Source organism: Numida meleagris, chromosome 2 (genome assembly GCF_002078875.1).
Source record: "Numida meleagris isolate 19003 breed g44 Domestic line chromosome 2, NumMel1.0, whole genome shotgun sequence".
NCBI lineage: Eukaryota > Metazoa > Chordata > Aves > Galliformes > Numididae > Numida > Numida meleagris.
In genome coordinates this window covers 105,869,724-105,895,648 of record NC_034410.1, presented here as the reverse complement: position 1 = coordinate 105,895,648, position 25,925 = coordinate 105,869,724, and the positions used below count along the sequence as shown (strand labels likewise).

Here is a 25,925-nt window from a genome sequence, read left to right as displayed (position 1 = left end):
ACCAACCTGTTTGCTTTCCACAATGAAATGACTACCTCACTGGACAAGGTAGAGCAATGGATGCTCTTTATTATGACTTTAGCAAGGCTACTGACACAATTTCCTATAATCTCCTCATTGAAAAAAATAATAACTACAGACTAGACAAGTGGAAAGTGAGTTAGACTGAAAACTGTTTGAACTGCCACGCTGAAAATCTTGTTGTCAGTGGCACCAAGTCCAGCTGGAGGTCCAGCTGGAGGCCAGTCACTAATGGCATATCCTGAGGCATAATACTGGGGCTGAAGCTGTTGAACACCTTCATTAATGACCTGGATGATGGGACAGAATGCATGCACAGGCAATATTCCTGAGCTACTGCCAAAGCTGACTGCTGGATGCCTGGAAATCTGTAGGACAAAATGCGTAGAGCTGAGGTACCGAATTTCAGGGGAAAAGTTTTAAAAGTTCTCCTGTCCAAATACCAGGCTTGCATTCGCGTATCCTCACCTATTGTTCTGCCCAGAGCAAAAAGTGAGTTATTTTAAAACCTTTCGAGATTCTGATCACTCGGCACATTAAACAAACGTGGCCTGCTGGACGTGTCTGTCAACTTGGCCTAGTGCTACTAATGAGGAAGAAGAGCTAGGATAACAATATGCTGAAATGTGGTCTTTTTATCTTTAATATGGCAACTGACAAACCCACCAATGTGTAAGATTACGTGGAGATCTCCAGTAAAATTATTATCGTCTACATTAATTACATTTACAATAAAAGCTTCTGGTGTCTCTTCCTGCCTATTCTGTCTCACCCGTACTGACTGAAGGGCTCCGTGTGGGTGGCTGAGGAGGCCACCAGTCTCCCCAGCGAGCACCATTAATGACAGTCAATCTTATTGTAAGAGAGAGCAGGGGGCAATGCACCCTGCAGTGCTGGGCTGGGGAAACGTCTGTCTCTGCTTTTCACCCAGCTGCTGGGAAAGGGGTTCCTTTTTTAAACACACTTGAAAATCACTTATTCAAAATGCTGAATAAAGTATGACATATATAAATTAGGATAATAAAAAACATAACTCTAAGCTCCTTAATATTTTTATGAGAAACAGGAGAGAACACTCAGTAAAAACACTGCTCTGTTACTAGAAGTCACGTAGCCTAAATCCACAGATTATACATCACGTACCTGTTTTAAAAACTTGAACACACTCGTAAGTCAAAGACCAATGTGTCAATAGCAGACCTGCTGATATCTATATTCCAGATCCAGAAACTTTGTAAATTCTGCCCAAAACAGACAATGGTATCCCTAGATTGTACATCTCCATTATCTTCGATATCCCACCCTAACACTAATCTAATAAGCCCTAACACTAATCTAATAAGAAATGCCTCATTTGAGGCACTGTGCAATCAGGCATCAGGGTGACCAAATACTTTCTTCAAATGGGGAGACGAGGTAACAAAACTTGGTCAGTAAATACAGATGATACATGACAGCTTTTTCATTTCTCTTAAAATAAGGACCATTTGCCTTACATCTGAATTTGTATTTCATTAGTAAAACTAGAGCATTTCAAAATTTTAAATAGATATAATTCTTCTATAATATTCTGCAACAAAAAATACATTAGGAAAAATTTTCTGCACTCCCCAAAGGAAGTAAAACAACCTCCAGCACTGGGTGATACTGTATCTGCAGCTGACTTTCAAAATACCATCTCTGTTATATCTATCTGGTGACAGAAATTGCATTATGGAAACTTTCAAAAAAGTGTTTCCAGGAAAAGGAAAAAGTCATGGTCCAGCACTCCTATTTATGAGATTAAACTGGAAGTTCAGAAATGACTGAGCGTCTGAGAAGAAAGCTATAATTTTACAGCCTGGCACAACTCAGATTCTGTGTAATAATCCAAGGCAAAATCACTTTTAGAAAATAGGCAGAACATAGCGCACAAGCCTTCTGTTCATCATAGCCTTGACCACAGGATGGCACTACTGGGTGCATTTTAGTAAATGCAGTACACACTGGCCATTAAATTTTAACTCTGTATTGGCACAATGTCAAGCAAACTAACACAAATCAATGGTTGTGTATTCCCACTGCTGTCCCCAGAAAACTGCCTTGTCCATGAATTTAGCTGAATATGCGCTTGGAGATTTGACAGTGTGAACATCCTATAAAGGCTATCACATTTGATAGGCAAATAATGCCAAACCTTGGAGGTGGAAAGGGCAGAGTAATCTTCATGTTGAGTGTCCTTTTTATGGTGATAAAATCTCCTCTGGAAATATGTTTCTACAAGTGCCACCTCTGACTAATACCACATCTTTCTCTCCTAAATAACTTCACTTTTTTTCTTTTCTTTGGTACAACTGTGCCCAGCTACCCTCTACCCCTCAGAACCTCTCTGTACCACAAGAGACCTATACCTGACTCTAGCCATGTTACCTGCAAAAAGCAAGCATAAATTGAATGCAAATGCTGAAAAACTGAGTTACTTATATTTCTCACTAATCTTGAAGTAAAATGTGTTACCAGCTCTAATGATATAAAGTATTAGCCCTGATCTCACAGTAACTGCTGCTTTCCTTAAAATTCCTGACACTGAAAGCTTGTGATGGCAAGAGGATATTCAGTTTAACAGATCTTCTTAATGCTTAGTTCCCTCATGACCATAGAAAAAAGGCTGAGATTACGTTTAATGTTCAGTCATATCACAGAAGTCAGTGAAAAAGACTGAGCACTTATACATTCAAAACTTTTGAAGACAAAGCTCTTCCTTGGCCCATCTTCTGTTTTTCAGAGTTTGACTCGTGGGTATTTTTCATTCCTAATTTTTTTTTAATCATTCAGGATTGGCAAGACTGAGCAACAACACAAGGTACAGAACACTAATGAATGAGGAACTGCACATCTCCCTGAGTATGAAAGTAGCATTTTACATATAAGCATATTCTTAAGCTGATCCTTTTTATATTAATAATTTCTTATGTAACATGGATGGAATTTGGCCCACAAAATTTTCATCAATTAAAAATAACCAGAGAAATATTGAAATTCAACTCAATGCTTGAGTAAACTCGCTGATGTCAGAATTGTATTTTTCACCCCCAGAACAGAAGTGACGCACACAAAAGAGACAACATGTTTCTCTCTTCTTTTCTCAAGGGTTTGGCCCAATCCAGAGAGCTGTGGGAACCCTTAATTTATTAGGACAAAATCCCAGTATCAACCTCAGCTGCTGAAAGTGAGAACCTTGATATGAAGTTGGATGTTCCTGCAGCACATTGGACTTAGGTGAAAAAACATCTTATGGCTAAAGTCACAGGGACAGTTCAGACTCCAATCTGATTTAATCCTTTTCTGAGCTTGGTAATGGAGATGCTCATTACTGCCATAGGTTCAAACTTTCACATTTAAACACCTATTACATTTGAAAACAAGAGGATTTATTTGGCAACTGACAAAGCCACCAATGTGTAAGATTATGTGGAGACCTCCAGTCTTTTGGGATCTGAGTTATAATCAGCTCTGAGATGGATCCTGGTATCCTGAAGATCCTTTTATTTAATATTGAATTCATCTGAAGAGACAATGTCTAATTCATGTACACTATAGAGAACATTTGACTAAAACCTGCCTTTGTGCTCACATAATCTTTGCACATTTGCTCTCCTGCCATTACTCATATCCCAAGCAATGCCTTCTCCAAGAGCCAGTGCTCCAGTCTCTGGCTGAATCATTCAGCAGCCAGAACTCCAGAACCAGGAGGCAATTACAGTGGCTCCTACTTCAGTGACTTCTGGTATCATGCTCTAAACCATCACATTTCTTAAGGAAAGAGGCCCAAGGATTAGCCCAGGAAGAGGAGAGAAGCTCCAGCTGACAGAAACACTGCTCAACAATCAGCAACACTGAGACAGGAAACAAATGCAGAATGTAAAATGACAGATAAGTAGGATTTAGATGAAGTACCACACATCTATATCCCTTCTCCTTTGTGTGACTGAAACTCTCTAATGATGTTGTCAGGGCCCCTAGATGGAGTAAGAGTCTCAATGTACATGGTCACTTAGCTGTCATCCTTTACACACGCAATCCTTAAAGATATCCTACAAATCCAAGACAAAATAAAGAGTTTCAAGGTAAAATGTGCATGAATTAAATGTGGAGAACTAAACTCAGGGAAGACCAGCACCTTTACAAGAGACATTTTGTGATACTACTATTTACTTCATTTATTGGAAACTGAGTTCAACCTCCTCAAACAATATATACTAAGACACTGATTCACTCCTTTCCTCATGCCACAGTAATGTCAGTGAATTCAACAGACTTACTTTCAGTTCGCTCGCTGTCAGGAAGAGAGATGTCTGCATGAACCAAAGTAAAGGCTGAGTATCCCCAGAACTTCTACTGGAATTAGCCACACTTCACCCAGTGATGGGTCTGAGACGGCTGGCAGCTCCCCTGCTACAAGTCTGTTGCAGTCAACAACAATATCACAGGTATAACTCAGCTTGAATTTGGCCTGGCAATGGCTTAATTCAGCACAAGCCAAACTGTCTCTGCAAAGCTATTGTATATCACAAACAAGCCAATGACGGGAAGCTGAATGTTCATTGTGTAGCGTTCCATAATCATAGCAAGAGCAGCACACACTGAGAACATTATATTGTGCAGTCTCTTCACACTTATAAAAGTAGGAAATTATTTTTATGGCCAACATCTTCTCTTCACACAATTTGTCCTGGCACGCCATATATATGCTGAATGAAATCCTCCACTAAGACTTACAGAAAATGATAATAGGTACAGCTGCTGTGTAAAAATAGATAACAGTTAAACTCTAGCTTCTCTTTAAGTATTCTGGGTGTTAGGAAGTTGACCTATATTATTAGAGGTACACAAATTGTCTTTTGGTGCAACTCTGAAAACAAATGAGCATGGTTTTAGAAGGAAAAAACATTCTGGGAATTTCAGAAGCAGTGAATTACAGGAAAAAAGCAATATCAAGCCCTACATTCTGACTTTCCTTCTTTAAACTACTTGCTCTCATCACTTTATAGAAGCCCACCCATAGTTGCTGAGAACATTTGCCACACACAGCCAGAATGCCTAACGGCTCCACAGCAGTTTTATTTGTAAACGTTACCGGAGACAGAGGCTGAAGCAGGGAATGAGGAAGGGCAGGAGAAAGATCAGAACATCTAGGGAAGACTGCAGAGGAGACAACTAGTTAGGCAGGAAGATGGTGCAGATTGTTCCATTATGACGAAGGAAAGCTGCATAGTGCTTGGCCATAATCCAGAGCCCTGTGACAGCATCAAAACCAAAACACAGCAACAAACCAACCACCAACCCTCCACAAAAACTCCAACTCAGCAGATTGCTGTGGAAAAGGACACTTTTAATGCAGTGCTACAGGACATGGATAGGCAAAATGCTGCAGCTTATCTTCTCAGGAAAACAGTTTTCTGCAAGGACTTCAAAACTGTTCTCTGCTCTCTGCCGAAAGCAGGTATGGATGGAGTTCGTGTATGAACTCAAGAACTTCTGCTCTATGTTCAGAATAGAGGCAGGGCAGGTTTGAAATAATGGACTGGAACTCCCTAGGAACAGAGTACTGCAATCACCCAAATTACTGATATCTGCTCTGAGGAAAACTTTTTTTTTTCCCCTTTCTTGGATAAATACGATGTCAAATGGTAAAAACAGAGAATGACCTACATGTGATAGACATGAAGTCACACTGTTTAATGCACTCTGGCACCTTATGGAGGTGCTCACATGACACTGGGAGAGCCCAGCAAAATACCCATGAGGGCAGGACAGGCTCAAGCGTAAGAGAGGATTTCCCTGAAGATAGGCTTCTTGCAGCCAAGAAGGTAACAGGGTGGAGAGAGCAGTTAAGAGCAAAAGGGTTGCAGGGAAATCAGAGATAAAATGCATGTTACAGGTAATGAGGTGATGCTGAAGAAGGGGCAGAGAAATGACGAAGTGAGATTTAAAAATACAGCTACAGTTTGAAGGAAAAACACAAGAGGGCAAAAGAAGTAAAAGCTCTCACATGAAGCAGCAGCAGCTCTCAGACAATATGGTGATTCTATTATCACCAAGAAACCATTTGTTTTCATGAGATTGCGTGTCTGCACGTAAGTGTATTTTGCAATTTTTAGAATGTCTAGAACAGTACTAAGTCAATAACTGTTTATTTTCTTTTGTTGTAAGTGTTCCTTTGGAGGACCAGTGTGAAATAGGATGCACTTTCTGGTAACTAAACTAAAGCATGCCAGGTCAAAGGCGACTAATGCCTGACACCAGGAACAGATGTTCAGAGACATCAGCTGGTGAACCAAACAGACTGCCCAGCCTCAAACCTGTATCAGAAAAGCCATCAGAGATAGTGCAGTGAGTGGCAGCTTTAGCAGAGTTCAGGAAGTCAGTCAGAAAAGATTTTCAGCTGTGATCCAATTACAAAGCTGTCTGCATAGAACTGGGGCTGAGTCACCCGTGTTGCAGAGGGCAGCCTGTAGGTGTACTGGGGACGTGGCCTGTCTATGTGCCTGCCAGCTTCTGACTCAAAGGATGCCAATCCAGACACCTTCCTCTGCAAGAGACAAAGTAATATTAGCTGACAATTTTCTGCAACTCACTTCTTAACAGGAGCTACTTGGAATCATGGGTGTGGCTGACAAATCAATCTGTAAGCACGCAAAGACCTTGGAGTTTAAGATATACAGCCTTGTTTGGATCACTCTTTTTGACACTGGAATGAATTCCAAATGTCCACTGACAGTTCTTATGTTAATCCTGCATGAGATGGAATCACGATCATAGCCTTTAAAAGCAAATAATCAGGGATCTGAGACACTGCAATCCCTCACGTAATAACAGTCCACTCTGTGCCAGCGTTGAAGGAAGGCTGAACTGCAATCAGTCCTATGAACATGCCAAATATACAGATTATATGTCAGGTATTAGGATCTGTCAAGCATATTAACAAACTTTTACAGTTAAAAGGAGATGAAAATCTGAAATCATTTTCAAGACATTGTGCTGCATGTGAACACTTACAGCCTAAAATTCTTATGAAGGGTTTGTCTGCAGGGAATATGCTAAATCAAGCCCTTTTGAACTTTTGATTAAATAATTGATGCATAATGCAGAATGTATAATATATGCATCCTTTTCCCATAGTTGCCTGGAAACCCATATGGAATGGTACTAGCAGTTCCAAGAGCATTTAGTCTCCAAGTTGCTGGTAAAGACAAAGGAACAATAAAGTTTTCAAAATCATTAGCTCATCTTTCTTTCCATTATTCAAGTACTGCAGGATACCAGAATTAGTAACTTACACAATGCTCTTGTACTATAGTAATGTAATGTAGAGTGCTATTTCTTTTTCATTTTTTTAAAGATATATCTTTAGGAGTCGCATGAATGACTAAGTCTCAGTTTTCTTAAAAAAGAGAAAACAAAGAAAACTCAAGCCTCTGTATTAACTTAGTAATATTAATAAGCAGATTGTAGAATATCCAAGAGGGTCAGCAACAATAACAACAAAAAAAAGTTATAGGATTTCTAAGCAAATCTCCTAGAAGACTGTTACTGAGGGTTTAGAAGAATATGAGGGTGCCACGATAAAAAATTCAAGAGGCAGATTGTTTTCCCTGGAAATAATGTTTCAAATTGCAGCCAAGCAGACCTTTTACACTTCTCAAGTAGGCAACATTACTTGTCATTCAGCTTGATTGCTCTGTGACCCAGCCAGAAACCATCTTGTGCGTTATTGCTTCCAGGATGGAATGAAAAACATGATAAAAACCTACAATGAGAACAGAACACTAACCACAGAACCCTACAATGATGGGGGGTTAAGTTATTTAACCTAAACGACTCTACAATTATGATAATTTGGAGGCTCCACTTACGATGGTCATCTGAAGAAGAAAAAAAAAATGAGGGGCAAGCACAAAACTGCACAGGCTATGCAGTCCTTGAGAACTATAAGGCAGGATGTTGCCACAGTGAGGATCTTCATGGGATTCCCGCACACTATCCATCATTTCTTGTGAATTCTGTTTCACGTTACAGAAAATAAAGTCACTGAATCAAAGACAGAATAGCTATTATGAAATAATTTCTATTATGATGAGTTTCTATTATGGAATTTCTATAATTAAGAATTTCTATTATGGAACTTCTATAAGAAATAATTTCTATTATGGTGGCAAGATTCTACAATTCTATGTCTTATATATACATATTCTATGTAAAGAGAAGCAATTGCGATTTTCTGAATCAATTAAAATATAAAGATGAAAGATTTGACAATGCTTATCAACAGGCCACACCTGGACACTTCTAAACACCCTCTTGCTTTGTTCCCCAAAAGAGAACTTTTTTGATACATAAGACCAGAGCATATTTTCTCATCCAGAACAGAAAGTTGAAACCATATCTACTAATGTCTTCTTTGGCCACTGGGGTAAAACAAAGGTCACAGCGGATTTCCAGTGTGGAGTCAAGAGTTTCGTATCTTCATACCCTTTCCTTTTACCACAAGTACCAGATACTGAAACTCTTCACTTTGTGGTGAATGGCAAGTCAAATGGGATGGCTTAAATAAATATTTGTAAGCGTTAGTCCAGTACAGGAAAATAAACCAACAAACAACAACAGCACTCACCAGTAATTTTACTTTGGTTTAATAAAACCCTTTTCTTACAAGTGACTGCCATCCTGACAAGGGCTAGTAGCTCACGCAGGCCGATTGCATCATTTTATACCCAAACTGCCAGTTTCTAAGACAAACCAGCTTCAGCAGCATTACAGAAGGTATGAGAGCACAGAAGGTAAAAAGCTTTAAGAAAAGTATCTAAAAATAGTGTGTTTACAATAACTGTCATTCATTTTCAGTGGTAGATTATTATATTTCAAGAGGGTGAGAAATGATTCTAACTTAAAACAAATGCAAAAAGGCAGATCAGATCAGAGAGGCACCCGGGAGCATGTATGGGAATTAAGCTGACATGCCTCCATGCCTGGCTGTGACTGCTTGAGCCCAGAGGAGGTAGGAGGAAGAGCAGGGTGGAGGCAGAGGAGACTGCCCTGGACGTTCACAAGGTCTCCATCACAGCCATGGCAGCTGCGCTCCCTGTGTGGAAACAGCTGTATTATGACTTGGATAAGACAAACCAAACCAAAACCACTCACGCAGAAGAATATTGAAGGCAGAAACAAAGACGCCGAAACCCTAAGGTGATGGGATTAAACTGCGAGAGAAAAAAAGCTTGCTTTTTGTCTGAATTAATTAAGCGCCATATTACAGTCATTGGCATGGCTTCAGGTTCAAGCTTTCAACTGCCAATGATTTATTCTGATCTAGGGAAATCAGCAAAATTTGTTTTTTGCAGCCAGAGTCATAGAACAACCTCACAACACACTCAGAGAAGTTCACTGAGGACAGCAGCAGTTTTCCAGCTGTACAGTTCCGTACTAGTGAGTGATGTGTAATTGTATAATGGTTTTGATTACGATATGTTGCTATGTTCTGCTCCTGCTGCCACCATAGCCCAGAGGGAATTTGCATGTTAACACGACATTTCATCTCAGATTGTTTTTCTGTATAAACAATTGGGTTTTAATAAACCAACAGAACAAGGGTATTACCGTGAATCATAATTTTTGGTGTTTCCTGAATACTGGTGAATATGAAAGATAAATGCAACTGCTGCCACTGGACACTCATGCCTTCTTTTAGGAAAGCATTATTATTCTTCCATGTCTGAATATTATGGAAAAGTAGCTCTAAGTCAGCACTGTCAAGATGGCACCTTCTTTACATGGTGAGAATGTAGAGCGGATGTTTCAAAACCTGCTTCAACACACAGAAGGTCAAGTGAAGTATAATACCCGAATGCTTGACTTTGAGGAACAATGGTTTGTAGGGTGTTTGAGTTCTGTGATTGCTACAGACCTCACAGTGCTCACCTGTAGCTTTCCCATTTCCCCCCTTGACAGCGGGCCCCCTTCAAAGCACACTAGAAAACGCAGATGATGAAGTTAGCCAGCTGCATTTTGTACCGTACAGACATGCAGTACTTTTGATCAGGTTTCTGCACCTGCTTCCTGTGTGTTTTTATTATCCCAAATAATGAAATTTAACCTCAGATGATTAGAGTGCTGCTATTCCTGAGACTATATCCAACATGAAGAGCCACGAGAGCAGCCACAGTCAGCTGACATTCTTAGATCTGAAGATGATGCAGCCTCCAGGAGGGTATTCTCTGGGGTCTGTCTTTCCAAGACTCTTGTAATTCATTTGAAATTATTCATGCCCCCATCTCAAGTTCTCAAGATTTAAAAAAAAAATTTTTTTTTTCTTTTTTACAGTAGGGGTATCTATATCTTGTGCTGGTCTTTATGATTAAGAGAAGAGTACTGCTACTGCAAGGAGATGTGCAAACTAATAAACAAGTAGCACATAATCATCTCTTTCTATACTGAACATGTCCTCAGAGGCACCTACATTATCTAGAGTTTGTCTTTTCATTACTTCTATGCTCAGAAATTGTCATCAGAAACAGGGAAGCATAAAATGAATTTATATTCATACTGCAATAGTAAAGCTTCCCAGCTTTTAGAATGCATATGTGCAGCATTTTGTAGATCTCTTTTTTTGGAATGTTATATGTTTGCATCTCACATTTGGGCGCTAGCAAGTTCAGAGGTGTGCCCCAACAGTTTGTAAATGTTATTGTTATTTATTGATAGTATCAACACGGGAAAAAGAGAATACTTAAATCTGAAGGAAGCTCTCCTTAAAAGATAGCACTGCTTTTTTTTTTTTTTTTTTACGTTTATGCACATATTTTCTGACTTCTTATGAAGAATTTGTTGCTTCTCTGAAGAATGAAACTGGACTGGATTCAATTCTGTTCTGTTTGACAAATAACAGCAATGACTGATATTGATTTTTTCTCACACTGCTGATTTTATTTAAAGTGGCTGTTGGTTTAAGTGCTCAAAGAGATTTTTATGGAGGAAATACTTCTCACATGCACAGTAGATTTCCTAAAGTTTTATAGAATATGTGCAGTTTTGAAGGATGTTTTAAAAATATCTTTAGAGGCATCTTCCTCTTGTGAAAGTGAAATAATTCAATGGTACAATTAATTTGATCAATAAGCATTAGTATTCAGAGCACACATATGTAGAGGTAATTCTGGGAAATGGTGGCAAACTGCCACCTTCCCTATAACTTTTGGCCACACCATTTAACTAGTTTAAGGAGAAATACGGCAGAGAACAGCTCTTAGATTGCCAGTGCATCTTAATCTGTTACACAGTACTTACATCATCAGGAAAACCCTAATGATGAAGGTTTCAGCAAAATACTCTTTCACAGTGAGAGAAGACTTCACAATGGGTGGCAAGGGGATGAATCTGTGTCTGTGTCTGCTTTAAAGGATGCAGAAACAAGCATTGCATTGTTTGTGATAAACGCAGCCACCTGATATCCTAGGACTGTCACACACTGTTCTACGCTAATGCACACCTCAGGGTAAAAAAAGCTGGTGTTAATAAAACCTCTGCTCTGCTTTTCTTGGAAGAGCCACTTCTGGCACTCTGAACAGCTCTCTGCTTCCATCCTCATACATCTCCAGCCTGCAGCCAAGAGCAGCTCCCTGCAATTTATTAAATTAGCTCTTAAAAGAACCCCTTACATACACTTTTTTTCCAAGCAGTTTTTTCTCCCAGTGAGCCTGGGCCGCAGTGACTCAGTGAGAAGCTGGTCAAGGCAGGGCAGGAGAGCACAGCTGAAAGAAGAAGATGGCTTGGGTGACAGGAGGTGATATGCACAGGGGCAGAGTGGGACTGCCTTTGAGCTTTTTCCTTCTTATACTCTCTCTTATATGAAACAGCTCAGGTGCAACAAAAAGTTTTTTCCCCTGTGTCACTTCTCCATCTTCAACTTAATATTGAGTAGAGCTTAATGGCAATTTCTGTAAGAAACAAAAAAGAGTCACTGACATGAGCTGGAGGTCTGATGTTAACCACTTCAGACCAGTGCTTGGTTCAGTGGCTCTATGTTTAGAAGCTCTGCATTGGACAGCCATTGCACAGTGAATGAATGACTTCTCTGCTTACCAATGAGAGTAAGCCATGTGGCAGAGCAGCAGCTGGACAGAAACGAGAAGAAAATTGTATTTTAAGGTGAAAATACATACGCAATTCAGACTGCTCCAGAGCAACAGAAATTATTCCTTAAATTGCACAGAATCTAATTCTTAGGACAACATTTTTGTGGCTTTTTTTTTTTTTTCCAGAAAGGGCTGATACAGTATAACTCTTGATGTAAGACCAGCAAATCACTTCTCCTAGGTTATCAACGACAGCCAGAAGGTCAAGTGCTGCCCATGAGGGACTTAGCGCAAACTGGTCAACTAAAGGGTACGTGCACTGGTTCTCTATACAAAGAACAAAAGCAGTAGTTCACACTTAATAGGAGGAATAAAGTTGAGATTAACAACCAACACTTTTAGCCAGCCAGCCACTCCCAACAATGAGGCTATCTCGCTCTTTTTCATTTGCTTCACATACAGTTATCAATGCAATTAGTGCTACATCTTTGCTACCAGTGTCAACTTAATTAGATATTTCTGTCACTTCAGATTATGGAACTGTTACCATGAAAATGAAGCAGAAATTTCATCCTTTTAAACACAAAATCTAAAAAAAAATAAAAAATTAACAACTGAACACAGCATAATAGTGTCTTTCCACACATTTCCTTCTGAATGGGAGAAAACAAATGCTGGGAAGGTACTAAGCTCCTCCTAAATTTTCTGTCTGGCAGTCTGCTTGTAATGCGGTACTAATCCATCAACTCATACTTCAGCTAAATACAAATTAATATGAGAAACATGCAGCAGAAGCGATTGAAAGACTAACTCCGTAGTTAATAATCTAATAAATACTCTCCAAAGTCTTTTCTGTCACAGGTTGGTCCCTGTAGTAGGTACGGACAATATAAATTAAACATTTCTGTAACACAGACAGGTATAAACTCAAAACTAGGAACTCCTTCCCAGGGGGTTAATCTCTATCTACAGAGCATTTCTTAATGCATTTACCACTGTGCACAGCACAAGCATAGCCAGGCTGTTATTCTAGTTTAGATATGAAGACTAAAAAACCTGTTCTCTGCATTAGTCCTCTTCCTCCTGTATCCACCAACAAGAGCTTCCACAGATAGGATGGTTTTTATTAAACTTAGAGTGGAACAATCTAGTAAAACACATAAACCCAAACCCATCATTCTGCATATTTGAACAATATTTTAGATGGAGAACAAATGATACAATCCGTAACAGATTTTATATGCATTAAACTCCATTAAAGTTTATAGCTTTTTCTCATGAATGTGCTAATAGAAATTGAAACTGTAAAGGAATAGAGACCAGATCTCAGAAGAAATGCTAAAAAGATCACTAATCAAGCGGGAAAATTCTCGGGAATGAAGTCAGGAAGATGGAAGAAAGACAAGCAGAGATCATAAGCAAGCTCACTCTCTTGAAGAGATCTCTCCAGCTGGCCTTCTGGAAAAACCAGGGCTAACTAATACTGCATATACTTTGCTGCACCCCAAACAGACAAGGAACGGAATCACCTCTACTCCACCACAGAGTTGCTATAATGCTTAATTTGCATGACTGCTGAAACCCCCAAATATTATTTAGAAGAAAACTGGAGAATGTAGTTAGCATTCATGTTAATTAAAGCTGCAGCCTACACAAAGACCTATGCTTCTGTGACTTAATCATGGGCATGTGTGAGACAAGCTCCTTATATAAACAGGTCAGTATTTGAAATCTGCCCAGGCACTCCAATTGGTGCCTTTTGCCATGCCAGATCCAACAGCCCCTTTTGGGACTGATCTGAAAGACAGACTGTGCACTACAATGGAAATCTACTACCAATAGTATAGGAAAAGAAGTGCTGACATACTTACAGTTGCATTTCTTCTGAACAAATCTAAGTTTACATGCTGTTCGGTAGGTGGACAAACGAATGCGATCCAGATCTTGAGCCCCTAGTGGAAGAGAATAACAGCAACATTTGTATAGAATATGACCTATGTGTATTTTTGGTAACAGGGAAACCAGAGAACACAGGAGTTGACTCCGTTTAATTATTTTCAAGGCTAACTCATTTGCAGGGAGTGTAGCAAGGGGTGGGTAAGAAGGGGTAGGAGCTACAGCGTTAGAAGACTTCTGTGAAGGAAGGCAAGAAGTAGTCAACCCACTGTGTGTCACTTTGAAGAACAATCTGGTCAAGTTGCAGGCTAAATGACAGTGGCCAGGCTCCAACAGGACGAAAACCTTCATCTAATTTTAATATTTAACAAATAACTTTGGCTGACACGCCAGATCAGAGTAAGGTATTGCCAGCAAACCAAATTAGAAACAATATCATGCTGTAACTAATTGACTGATAGCAATCTGCAGAAGGGAGCAAAAATACTGCAAGGAGTGTGAGGCATCCTCCAGTTTGTAGAGGTGCGTTCTCTGCAATGGAGATCTCAAAGAGTCAGCTCTCTGGCTCAGCTTAAAGATCTGGCAAGATTTCCAGAGCAGCTGTCCAGGGGATACAGGTAGAAGCTGACGGGTAGCTATTCCACACACAAGAGCAGCATAAAGAGATGAGGATGGGGGCAGAATGCGACATAGTGCCTTTAGGCATCCTGCTGCTGTGTATCACTCATAACATTTTCAAAGAATCTCAGAAGGTAGATGAGTAGGTTGTTAATTAAATGTTTCTCCTTCTTGGCTGGTATGTCTTACCCAAGAAGTATTGCTGCATAACTACAATATGGCCTATTAAATACAAGGCTGTTTATTAATTGCACCACACATTTCAAGGAAATGTTCAATTGAATCTTTGCATAGTTTCTTTTTCATTGTGTTTGGCCCTAGAATAAAAGAGTAAAAACTGTTCTGTTCAGCTAAGCAGCCTCCTAGGCAGGAAAGGTACCAACCTACAAAAAGTAGAGCTTCTTAAGGGATGGTCCACATGAAACATGTCTATACAAGACACACTTAGGCTGTAAGAAAAGTGGAGTGAAATATCATAGAATGGCTTGGGTTGGAAGGGACCTCAAAGATCATCAAGTTCCAACCCCCCTGCCACAGGCAGGGCCACCACCCTCCAGATCTGGTACTAGACCATGTTGCCCAGGGCCCCATCCAACCTGGTCTTGAACACCTCCAGGGACGGAACATCCACAGCCTCTCTGGGCATCAAGTTCCAGCACCTCACCACTCTCTCTGTGAAGAACTTCCCCTGACACCCAATCTAAACCTTCCCTCCTGGAGTTTAAAACCATTCTTTCTTGTCCTATCACTGTCTACCCTTGTAAAAAGTTGATTCTCCTCTTGTTTATAATCCCCTTCTAAATACTGGAAGGCTGCCCTGAGGTCTCCTCGCAGCCTTCTCTTCTTCAAGCAAAACAAGCCCAGCTCCCTCAGCCTGTCTTCATAGGAGAGGTGCTCCAGCCTCTGATCACCTTTGTGACCCTCCTCTGGACCCTCTCCAACAGCTCCACATCCTTCCTGTATTGGGGGCCCCAGCCTTGGACACAGTACTCCAGATGGGGCCTCACGGGGGCAGAATAGAGACTGACAATCACCTCCCTGTCCCTGCTGGCCACCCCTCTTCTGATGGAGTCCAAGATACCATTGGCCTTCCAAGCTGCAAGAGCACACCGCTGGCTCATGTTCAGTTTTTCATTGACCAGGACCCCCAGGTCCTTCTCCGCAGGGCTACTCTCGAGGAGTTCTTCTCCCACTCATCTTCACAGTTGTATATGTTGGCATCATCCACCCACGCTATCTTAAACAATCTGGCACCTTAAAGTGAGATGCTGGCTCATTGTACTTTCTAAGTTGCAGTATTAACAATTAAACTATTTTGTAGGCAGTAACGTTGCTTTTTTTCTATTTGCACACAGTTACTTTGGAACTATGTATTTTTGCTGATAAATCCCTGGAACACACTATCTAATTCTGACATGATTCACATTTTACTGTAGTCTGAAATCTATTCGTCAAGTAATTTCTGTAAAATATTGCTTCAGTTACATGAAGAGTGCTGAAAAATAAGTCGAAAGATGTGCAAATGAGACTGAATTCGTAACTTGCCTACCAGGATTCTCATTCTCTTTGACTACTGGCATTGTTTCATTGTTTCTTTTGAATGTTCTCCTCTATGTACTGTTGACTGTTCGCAAAAACAAAAAAACAAAAACAAAACAGATACATTGCAAGCTTTGGTTGCTTTTTCCATGCTAGATAATACGTGCTGGCAGCATAACAACTACATTTACTACGAACTCTTCATTAGAGAAGTCAGCATACATATGAACACGTCAGGTTAGACTATGGATAGCCTACTGATTTGACATCTAGTAGTGCATTTTGAGAGATAAGGCAATCTAGACTTAAACTTCACAGAATATGATACAAATTCGCAAATGTTTGTGATTTGGAACCAGAAAGATGCCTCTTCTGAAGAAAGTCAAACTAAACTTCTCTAAATACAGGAAAAAAGCACATACTGCCCCAAATTTGAAGTGAGGGTAAGCTTCTCCTTGTTAAGAACAAGTTTCCTACTTAAAAAGGCATGAATAGTTGGATTGTTTGTTGTTATGTAGTCTTGAACACAATCCACTTCCTAAAAATAACATGGGATTTTAATCACAGACTTGCCAATATTACCACTAGAAACTAAAACACTGGCAAAGTCCTCTATATCATTTGTTTTCCTTCCTCTAAAATTGAGGAGTTTAACTTTTTACCAGAAGTGCATTTTTTTTCCTACAGTTGTAGGAAACTTTGTATGATCAAGGGTACGTAGAGCACGTTAAGTACATATTTCATGTTAAACATGGACTGTGAGTGCTTGCACACAACTGAAAAAACCTAAAAACAATGACAACAGGACAAGCTTCTGTTGCACTGAAGCACACCCTTTATACTAACACAGGAATTGAAGGGACTCTCAACATGCAAAAGTCAGCATTTTATGAATGTAGACGTTTCTTTGCCTACAACATATTTACTTTTTCACTAGAAATTAGTGTTTTCCCCTCTATCTTTTAATCTAGTTGAAACCTGGTTCTCTGAAAGCATGTATAGGAAAAGGAGCAAGAGAAGCAGGCTGTAAAGCTAGGAGGCAGCAGATATAATTGCCTTTTATCACTTACATATCACCCAGTAAAGGTAGCAGTCACAATTCAGTAATAACTCACCCCCTTTCCAAGGATCAGGGAACACTATAAACACCTAAAGGAGCTTTTCCTAAAGCCTTAAAATGAGGTTAGGAAGGGATGGACCCTGAGTCCATCCTTTCCAGTCCCACAGGTGAATTGCCTCCACCTGTACTCCCAGACCCTTCACCAGGTGCTCAATCACTGGTTCAGGGTGTGATCTAATGGTTCCCATATCAGGCAAATGAGAAAAGGGAAGGACACCTGTCACAAAAAGTAGATATAAATAAATATGTTGATATACTAAAATGTGAGATAAAATATAACAGTCAATAACTATTTGTGTACAATATGGAAAAATAATCCCTCCTTGTCCTCCCAGTGCTCACTGTATATTTTCAAAATACTGCCTTAATTCCCCCAAAACAGCAAAGCAGCCTTCAACCTCAAACAAACCATAAATCCTCACTGCAAATTTGTAAAGAATGATCTTCTGGTTTAGGAGTTCATCACCATGTCAAACTGACTGAAGTTAATGGAAGTTTTGCCATTGACTTGAGCTGATACAAACTCAAGTCCTCCATGTAGGCTGGAGCACCTCCCCTACGGGGTCAGGCTGAGAGAGCTAGGGCTCTTCAGCCTGGAGAAGAGAAGGCTCCAAGGTCACCTTGCAGTGGCCTTCTACTACCTGAATGGGGCCTACAGAAAAGCTGGGGAGGGACTTTTTAGAAGGACAGGTAGCGACATGATGAGGAGAAATGGCTACAAACTTGAAGAGGGTAGATTTAGACCAGACATTAGGAAGAAATTCTTTACTGTGAGGGTGTTGAGACTCTGGAACAGGTTGCCCAGGGAGGCTGTGGATGCCCCCTCCCAGGAGGTGTTCAAGACCAGGCTGGATGGGGCTTTGAGCAACCTGGTCTAGAGGGAGGTGTCCTTGCCTATAGCAGGGAGCAAAAAAGTGCAGGGCTGGATCCTGTATTTTGGCTACAAAAACCCCATGCATTGCTACAGGCTTGGGGCAGAATGTCTGGAAGGCTGCAGGGAGGAAAAGGATGTGGGGATGTTAGTTGACAGCTGGCTGAACATGAGCCACCAAGAAGGCCAATGGCATCCTGTCTTGTATCAGAAACAGGGCAGCCAGCAAGAACAGGGAGCTGATTGTCCCTTTGTACTCGGCACTGGTAAGGCCACACCTCACTCAACTGTACTGTGCTCAGTTCTGGGCCCCTTACTACAATAAAGACTGTGATGCCCTAGAGTGTGTACAAAGGAGGGCAACAAAGCCAGTGAAGGGTCTGGAGCACAGGTCTTATGGTGAGTGGCTGAGGAAAGTGGGATTGTTTAGTCTGGAGGAGGCTCAGGAGAGACTATGACCTGAAAGGTGGTTGTGGTGAGGTGGGGGTCAGCCTCTTCTCCCATGTAATTGTATCAGGATGAGAGGTAATGGCCTCAAGTTGCACCAGGGGAAGTTCAGGTTGGATATTAGGAAAAATTTCTTCTCAGAAAGAGTGGTGAAGTATTGGAACAGGCTGCTTAGGGAGGTGGTGGAGTCACCATCCCTGAAGGTGTTCAAGAAAAGGGTGGATGTTGCACTGGTGATGTGGTCTGGAGCGGTCACAGGCATAGGCTGATGGTTGGACTAGATGATCTCATTGGTCTTTCCAACCTTAATGATTTTATGATTCTATGAACAAAGCTAGTGGACACAGTGTAATGGGCCAAGACTGTTCTCAATAGGCTAGCTGAATGAGAAGTCCTTAAATTGCAGAGCTCAGGATTGCAGACACACAACATTCAGTGTCCCTGAGCTCATCTCTGGAGAACAGTACTGACCACATTTGATACAACAGAATAGCCCTGGCCTTTCAGTGTGCACAGTTGCTCTGGTCCCATTAATGCCTTGTTTCATTAAGGCCTTACCTTTACATTCAGAGAACCAAAGTCTTGATACACAGGGCAGAGCAGGGCAACCAGCTCCTACTGCTAACCTGATGAAATATTTTGAGGAATAAATATTCACAAAAATCAAAGTATCACTGTTCTTTCATTTTTTTTATATTTCAAGGGACAAATAATAGGAATCTTAATAATAAAATAAACAAAACTTTGGTAGATCTAGCAAAAGGGTGCCAGTCTCAAACTTCATACGCCATACGAATTCCTTGTGAAACAGTGGATTGTTTGTAAGAGAAGTAAGAGAGGACTGACAAGAGAATAGCAGGAGCGTTGTTAGAACAACACATCCACGACACGCAGTTCTGCAGGGAACACAAAGCTTAACTAGAAATAATAAAAATATACTGAAGTGGTATCTGTGGTACATGAAACCCTGTACTGGGTCCGGCTGGGATGGAGCTTTCTTTAGAGCAGCATGCATGGCACTGTCTTTTTGATTTGTGGCTCAAACAGTGTTGATAATACATGTTTTACCTACTGCTTGCACAGCATCTAGGTTCTCTTTTTTCATTTCTCACTCTTTTGTACTGTGGTGCATCACTTGAAATAGAGATGCCTTGTCTTTCCTGACAGCAGCTTCTAGCACTACGCTGGGGCCTCCTGTGTCTACCAAGATGCTCTATACAGAGCCCCTGGAGGGGTTAGAGGATCTCTGGATCTCAGGGCACACAGATGGACACTGGAAGGGTCTACAGACCTGAGGACAAACAAACAGATGCTGTGGCTAAACCAGAGACTCAACTCTTGTCTGTTCATGAGGGACAAGGAACCTCCTGAGTGATAGCAGGAGGGAAAACCATGGGAAGCAGTCTGCTCCTCCGTGGGGCAGCTGTAAGGACATGGAAGGGAAGAGAAACATCATAGAAGAGGCAAAAACCACCTCATCCCTAATACTGAATAAGCTGTGGGATGTGTGAGATGATTATGGCCATGATCCAGGTGAGCAGCTGGCTGCTCCAACACTGGGCCAGTGGGGCCAGTGGTCTGGAACTGGAGGGCAGGGAAGCTCAGCAGCTGGCATCCCTCACTAGGGACCACCTAACCCAAAAAATGGTCAGAAAAGGGCCAGCTATGTGCAGCTTCTGGAGGCAGCTCATGTCAAGCATGAAGGTGATTGCCCCCAAAGACAATGTTGTAAACAACCAAGGGTGGTGGACCACTGCTGACAAAAGTATCTCAGGGAATTAGCAGTGGTGGACATTGTCTATAGAAACCTGGACAACAAACAGGACACCAAAGATCCAGATACTGTACGATGCACACAATCCATGTGGTGGAGGCTCATATGCAACACACCAGAGCTGTACGCCTACAGTTTGGTGACAACTGGCTGGTCAGACAGACATTAAGGCACCAACCACACAAAGACTGTCCTTCCAGCTTCATGGATTCAAAGAGAATCTCTGTTCCTCATTCACCCTATGGGCCTGCATCTTGGCTGAGGAAAGACTGTCCCAATAGATTCAATGACTCAAACTGAGTATCAGGAGCATTTCTTCCTCCTTATCCCGACATACTATGGAAGGAGATAAGGTCCCCACAGTGCAGTCTCCACAGTGCATGTAGGGAACTGGCTGCGAAAGATGGCATGGGTTGTTCTTCCCTTGAGGAAAAGGCAAACACATTTCTGGAATTGCTTTCACCAGAGGACCCAGGCAAACTTGGTGGGTAATCTGCGACGATGGTGAAACCCACTGTGTACCCTAAAGAGATTTAACCTTGGGGGAAAATAACCCATGATTCGAGTTGTACACATCATAATTACACCCAAGTTGTATGTCATTGTTGTATGCTATCTTTTTATGTTAAAGTACTATGGCAGGAATCACCCCAAACAACAGAAGATGAGCCTTGTAATAAGAACTGGGCATGTGCAGCAGTGATCCAATCAAAGCTAATTTCAGTACACAACACAGCACACTGCCTATCCAGTCCTGAGTGACCACCACAACAGATGGTGCTCAAGTCATGGTCCGCATTAACTGAACAGATTTCTACAGACATTTGAATGGGTATTTTATGAACAATTGATGGGAACGGCTTTTAGTCTAACGGAATTATATCTGCACATATGCTAAAGGACTGGGAAAACGGTGGATAGTATAAGACCTGAGCATGATGCAAGTGATATGGAACAAGGGGTAGAGATTATACTGGTTCTGGCTGGGATGGAGTTAACTTCCATAGCAGCCTGCATGGTGCTGTATTTTTTATTTCTGGCTAAAACAGTGTCAACAATACATCAGTGTTTTTTAGTTATTGCTGAGCAGTGCATCAAGGTGCTCTTACTTTCCCACTGTGCCCCCACAGTGAGAATGCGTGGGGTAAGCAAGAGGCTGGGAGGGGATACAGTCAGGACAGCTGACCTGTAGTGACCAAAGGGGTAGTCTGTATCATATAACATCATGCTCAGCAATAAAAACTAGGGGTAGAAGAAGGAGATGAGGAGTTTTGACTTCCAAGGTGGGCACTGCTTAGATACTGGCTGGGCATTGGTCTGCTTTTGGAGACATTTCCCCCCACCCACCCCCCCTCATTGCCACCTGTGTATTTCAGCATATTTGTCTCAAGAAGTCATTAATTTTAATAATATAATATAGTGTAGAAAAATACAAAAAAAAAGCCAGTGCAGGAAATTCAATTCTCCTGATATTTGGTCAAATCACCTCATTTTCCTGTAGTTTTGTTTTCACAATATTAAACTGTTTGTGAAACAAAGGTATCAGTTACTTGAGATGGAAAGCTTACATAAATCTTACTGACATTGCATTGCAAGTGGCTTGGTCTAATGCAGTGAAATTTCTAGGAAGTACTTACGCATTTCTGCAAACAGCTGCCTTCTTTCTGCCATGGTATTTCCTCTTTTCCCGCAATCTTCAATCATTCTGGAAGACAAAATCATGTGAAAAGACTAAGTATTATTCCCAGACAGAACATTCATATTTAAGTATCCATAATCGATCCCGGAGAACCTTTGTGGATGACTGGTGCTCCACATGGATTCAATGCCTTTTGCCAGCCTCTTTGTGGCATGGTTTGGGGGGAAGCTGGTCCCAAAATTGCCCTCCATTCCCTAGACTCTGCTTTCAAGCATTTGTTTTCCCCCTCTCTATCTCCCAAAGGCAATGTTCAGTTTTTCCGCTTGATGTAACTAACTGACTTACATAACACAAGCTCTGAAATTCAGTTAAGGTTTTCTTAAATAAGGAATCTTCAGTTTAAATTATATAAGAGAGAAGAAATCATAAAAGATTCAGAAATTAGTTGATAGTTTAGAAAATGCTTTTCTAGCCAGTTCTGAGTGGAAGAGATGGAAAAAAAATCACACAACAACTAAATCCATACTCCACAACATAACACCTCTATTTACTCAAGCAAATACGCTCCAAATATTCATTCAAACTCAAGACAGTATGGTTCTGATTAAATGAGTTCCAGAAAAAGGCTCAGAAGTAAGAATATTTTGTCCTGAAGATACAAAAGTCTTCAGAATATAACTAAGAATGCTATTGCTGGATAGAGAATAGAGAAAAACTATGGCTTCCTTCACAGCTGGCATTCAAACTGTAAAAGACTAAAGCTTCCAGAATAAAGACAAACATCTTTAGCATCACTTAAAAGAAATGGAATCTCTGTCAGCTTCACCACTTCCTATGTGGATAATTACTCTAGCAAACCAATATCTTTCCCTCCCTGCCAAGCCTGGTTCGGGCTTCTGCATTTTAGTCTACACCCTTATTTCAAGTAGATCATGGGTTAAGAACTGGTTGGCTGGTCGCAGCCAAAGGGTTGTGATAAATGGTTCTATGTCAGGGTGGAGGCCGGTCACAAGTGGTGTCCCCCAAGGCTCAGTCCTGGGACCGGTGCTCTTCAATGTCTTTATCAATGACATAGATGATGGAATAGAGTGCACCCTCAGCAAGTTTGCAGATGACACCAAGCTGAGCGGTGCAGTCGATACATTGGAAGGAAGGGAAGCCAGCCAGAGGGACCTGGACAGGCTGGACAAGTGGGCCCATGAGAACCTAATGAGGTTCAACAAGGCCAAGTGCAGGGTGCTGCACTTGGGCCAGGGCAATCCCAGGTATTTATACAACCTGGGGGAAGAAGTACTTGAAAGCAGCCCTGCGGAGAGGGACTTGGGGGTCCTGGTGGATGAGAAGCTGGACATGAGCCAGCAGTGTGCGCTGGCAACCCGGAGGGCCAACTATGTTCTGGGCTGCATTAAAAGGGGAGTGGTCAGCAGGGAGAGGGAGGTGGTGGTCCCCCTCTACTCGACTCTTGTGAGGCCCCATCTGGAGTACTGTGTCCAGGCCTGGGGCCCCAGGCACAAGAAGGACGTGGAGCTCTTGGAAAGAGTTCAGAGGAGGGCGACCAAGATGATCAGAGGGCTGGAGCACCTCTCCTATGAGGAAAGGTTGAGGGAACTGGGCTTGGAGAAGAGAAGGCTCCGGGGAGACCTCATTGTGGCCTTCCAATACTTGAAGGGAGCGTATAAACAGGAGGGGGATCGATTGTTTGTGAGGGTGGATAGCGATAGGACAAGGGGGAATGGTTTTAAGCTGAGACAGGGGAGATTTAGGTTAGATGTTAGGAGGAAGTTTTTCACACAGAGGGTGGTGACGCACTGGAACAGGTTGCCCAGGGAGGTTGTGGATGCCCCGTCCCTGGAGGCATTCAAGGCCAGACTGGACGTGGCTCTGGGCAGCCTGGTCTAGTGGTTGGCGACCCTGCACTCGGCAGGGGGGTTGAGACTCGATGATCTTTGAGGTCCTTTTCAACCCAAGCCATTCTATGATTCTATGATTCTATGTCAAATAACATTGGACCATGTGGGATGAAAAGGAGATACTCTGTAGAGGAACAGAATCCAAAATACTCTGCTGTCTTCAGTAGCAAACCCACACATGTATTTAATAGGAAGGATGAAAATACTGATTGCTGAAGTCTACTATCTGCCTGCTACAGGACTTGAATGGAAGACTAGTTTCCTCTTATTTATTGGAGAAAGGAAGGCAATCACATAAGAGATTTCTGACTTTTTTTCCTATCATAATGCACTGTTCAAATGAAGTGCTGGTACATTATACCTGCCTTTTCCCAATAGCCTATTCAATTCTCAGAGTATTGATAAAGGTTCCACTAAAGTGCTGTTTATGGTGGGCATTTTGTGATGTGAGTAGCGGTCTCATTATGAAGAGGACAAAGGGCACGGCTGTACCATGTTTGCAGGTATATTCAAGTTCGCTCACGCTCTAATTTGGCTGGGAGTGATATGGATGTGTGTATCATGGCATTAAGTTGGAGCTAATATATCCTGCCTTTCTCTAGAGATAAAAGCCTTCAATACAGTGCTTTACTGAAGTGGCCACACAGCCTCTGATATAAAGCTAGTTTGTGTTTTGCTGGCTGGGAGGTGTCAAAGAAGGCTCACAACAATCTGCAAAATGAGATAAGCCTTAAGATACCCAACCCGCATCCTAAGTAGCAATATTGTTCGTACCTAGATCAGCTTTAACTTTCTGCCCATAAAAGATGAAAAATCATGTAATCCCACTAATCCTAGCTCGAGTTTCCCGTCCCTTTCTCCTTCTAATTGAACTCACAGTAGTAAACCATTTTGCTATGGGAAATCACTAGATATCCTACAACAGGTGAGTTAATAAAGCCAATTTTAAAAATAACATTTTTAAGCAGGCAGGACAGTAGAGCAAACACTTCAGAGCAAATACAATTTTAGATTAACATTTACTATTTTTAGAGTGGTTCACAGAGCATCACATTTTTCTTTGACTTTTACTATATTTAGAGTTATTCTACAAACAATGTACATACTGTTAATCTTAATTGACCAAGACTGGGTCATTTTCATTTTGGCACAACAATGACATCATCATCTTTCAGTTTCCTAATACAATTTATACTTATAAATAATACAGATTCTTCTCCATTGATTAATTTGGCATTTCTTTCCAGAAATGTTCACTACTCTCCATCAAATAATCACCGGACTCACAAACATTCAGACTACTGACTTGTTCCAATGTTAACTGAGAACAAAAAGGGTGCAACTTTATTCACACTTCCCTTACAATGCCTCATGGATAAAAACGTTCTTTAGTTACAGCTTTTAAATACTGACAGAGCATTCACTGAGCATGGCTTACCTGTGACTGTATTCACCATGTGAAAGCATTTTGCCAATCAAAACCAAGTAGAAGATGCATTTTTCAAATAATGCTAATTCTACAGCAAGATCTCCTGTTCCTCCAGGGAGCCCTTTGCTAAAGTATCCTTTCACAGTGGGGTAAAAATCATCAACTAGTTTTCTCTTTTGTGCAATTCATCCTTTGCTCCGTTTCACTGATGGTTATATCTCTTTGTATGAAGCGTTCTTAGGACCTGGTCATCATTTTTCAGAATGTCCCATATCTACTGAAACACCCTATTCACAGCTGGTGAACATGGACATCTCCATGCACAGGAGTGCATGGAGATCACAAGACCTGACAACAGCCTTTCTGTGGAAGCCTGAGTTACATGTATATAAATACAAGTAACTTTTTAAGTCTCACTGCAGTAGCTTTTTGGAGATTTTAGAATAGCTTTCATCCAAAACACTCCTAAAATTTTCTGCAGCAGCATATATACCATTAAGCTAAGGAGAACATTAGCAGTGGCAGTATTATCAGAAGTATCTTCTATCCCT

The 25,925-nt window shown here is 41.3% G+C and overlaps 1 protein-coding gene across 17 annotated transcripts in view; it reads right to left on the bottom strand.

The window, feature by feature from the left end:
* The window catches only part of DTNA (dystrobrevin alpha), a 177,104-nt gene that overhangs the window by 79,167 nt on the left and 72,012 nt on the right, over positions 1–25,925 (bottom strand). For 11 of the 17 annotated variants that reach the window (XM_021386446.1, XM_021386447.1, XM_021386434.1 and 8 more), the window contains exons 2-3: positions 22,034–22,101; positions 14,003–14,083 (exon numbers count right to left, since the gene is read on the bottom strand). In XM_021386446.1, the coding sequence (XP_021242121.1) occupies positions 14,003–14,083; positions 22,034–22,101 (149 nt within the window). Of the gene's footprint in view, positions 1–14,002; positions 14,084–22,033; positions 22,119–25,925 lie in introns of those variants that run through there. The other 6 variants (XM_021386435.1, XM_021386436.1, XM_021386450.1 and 3 more) reach the window with 1 other exon arrangement.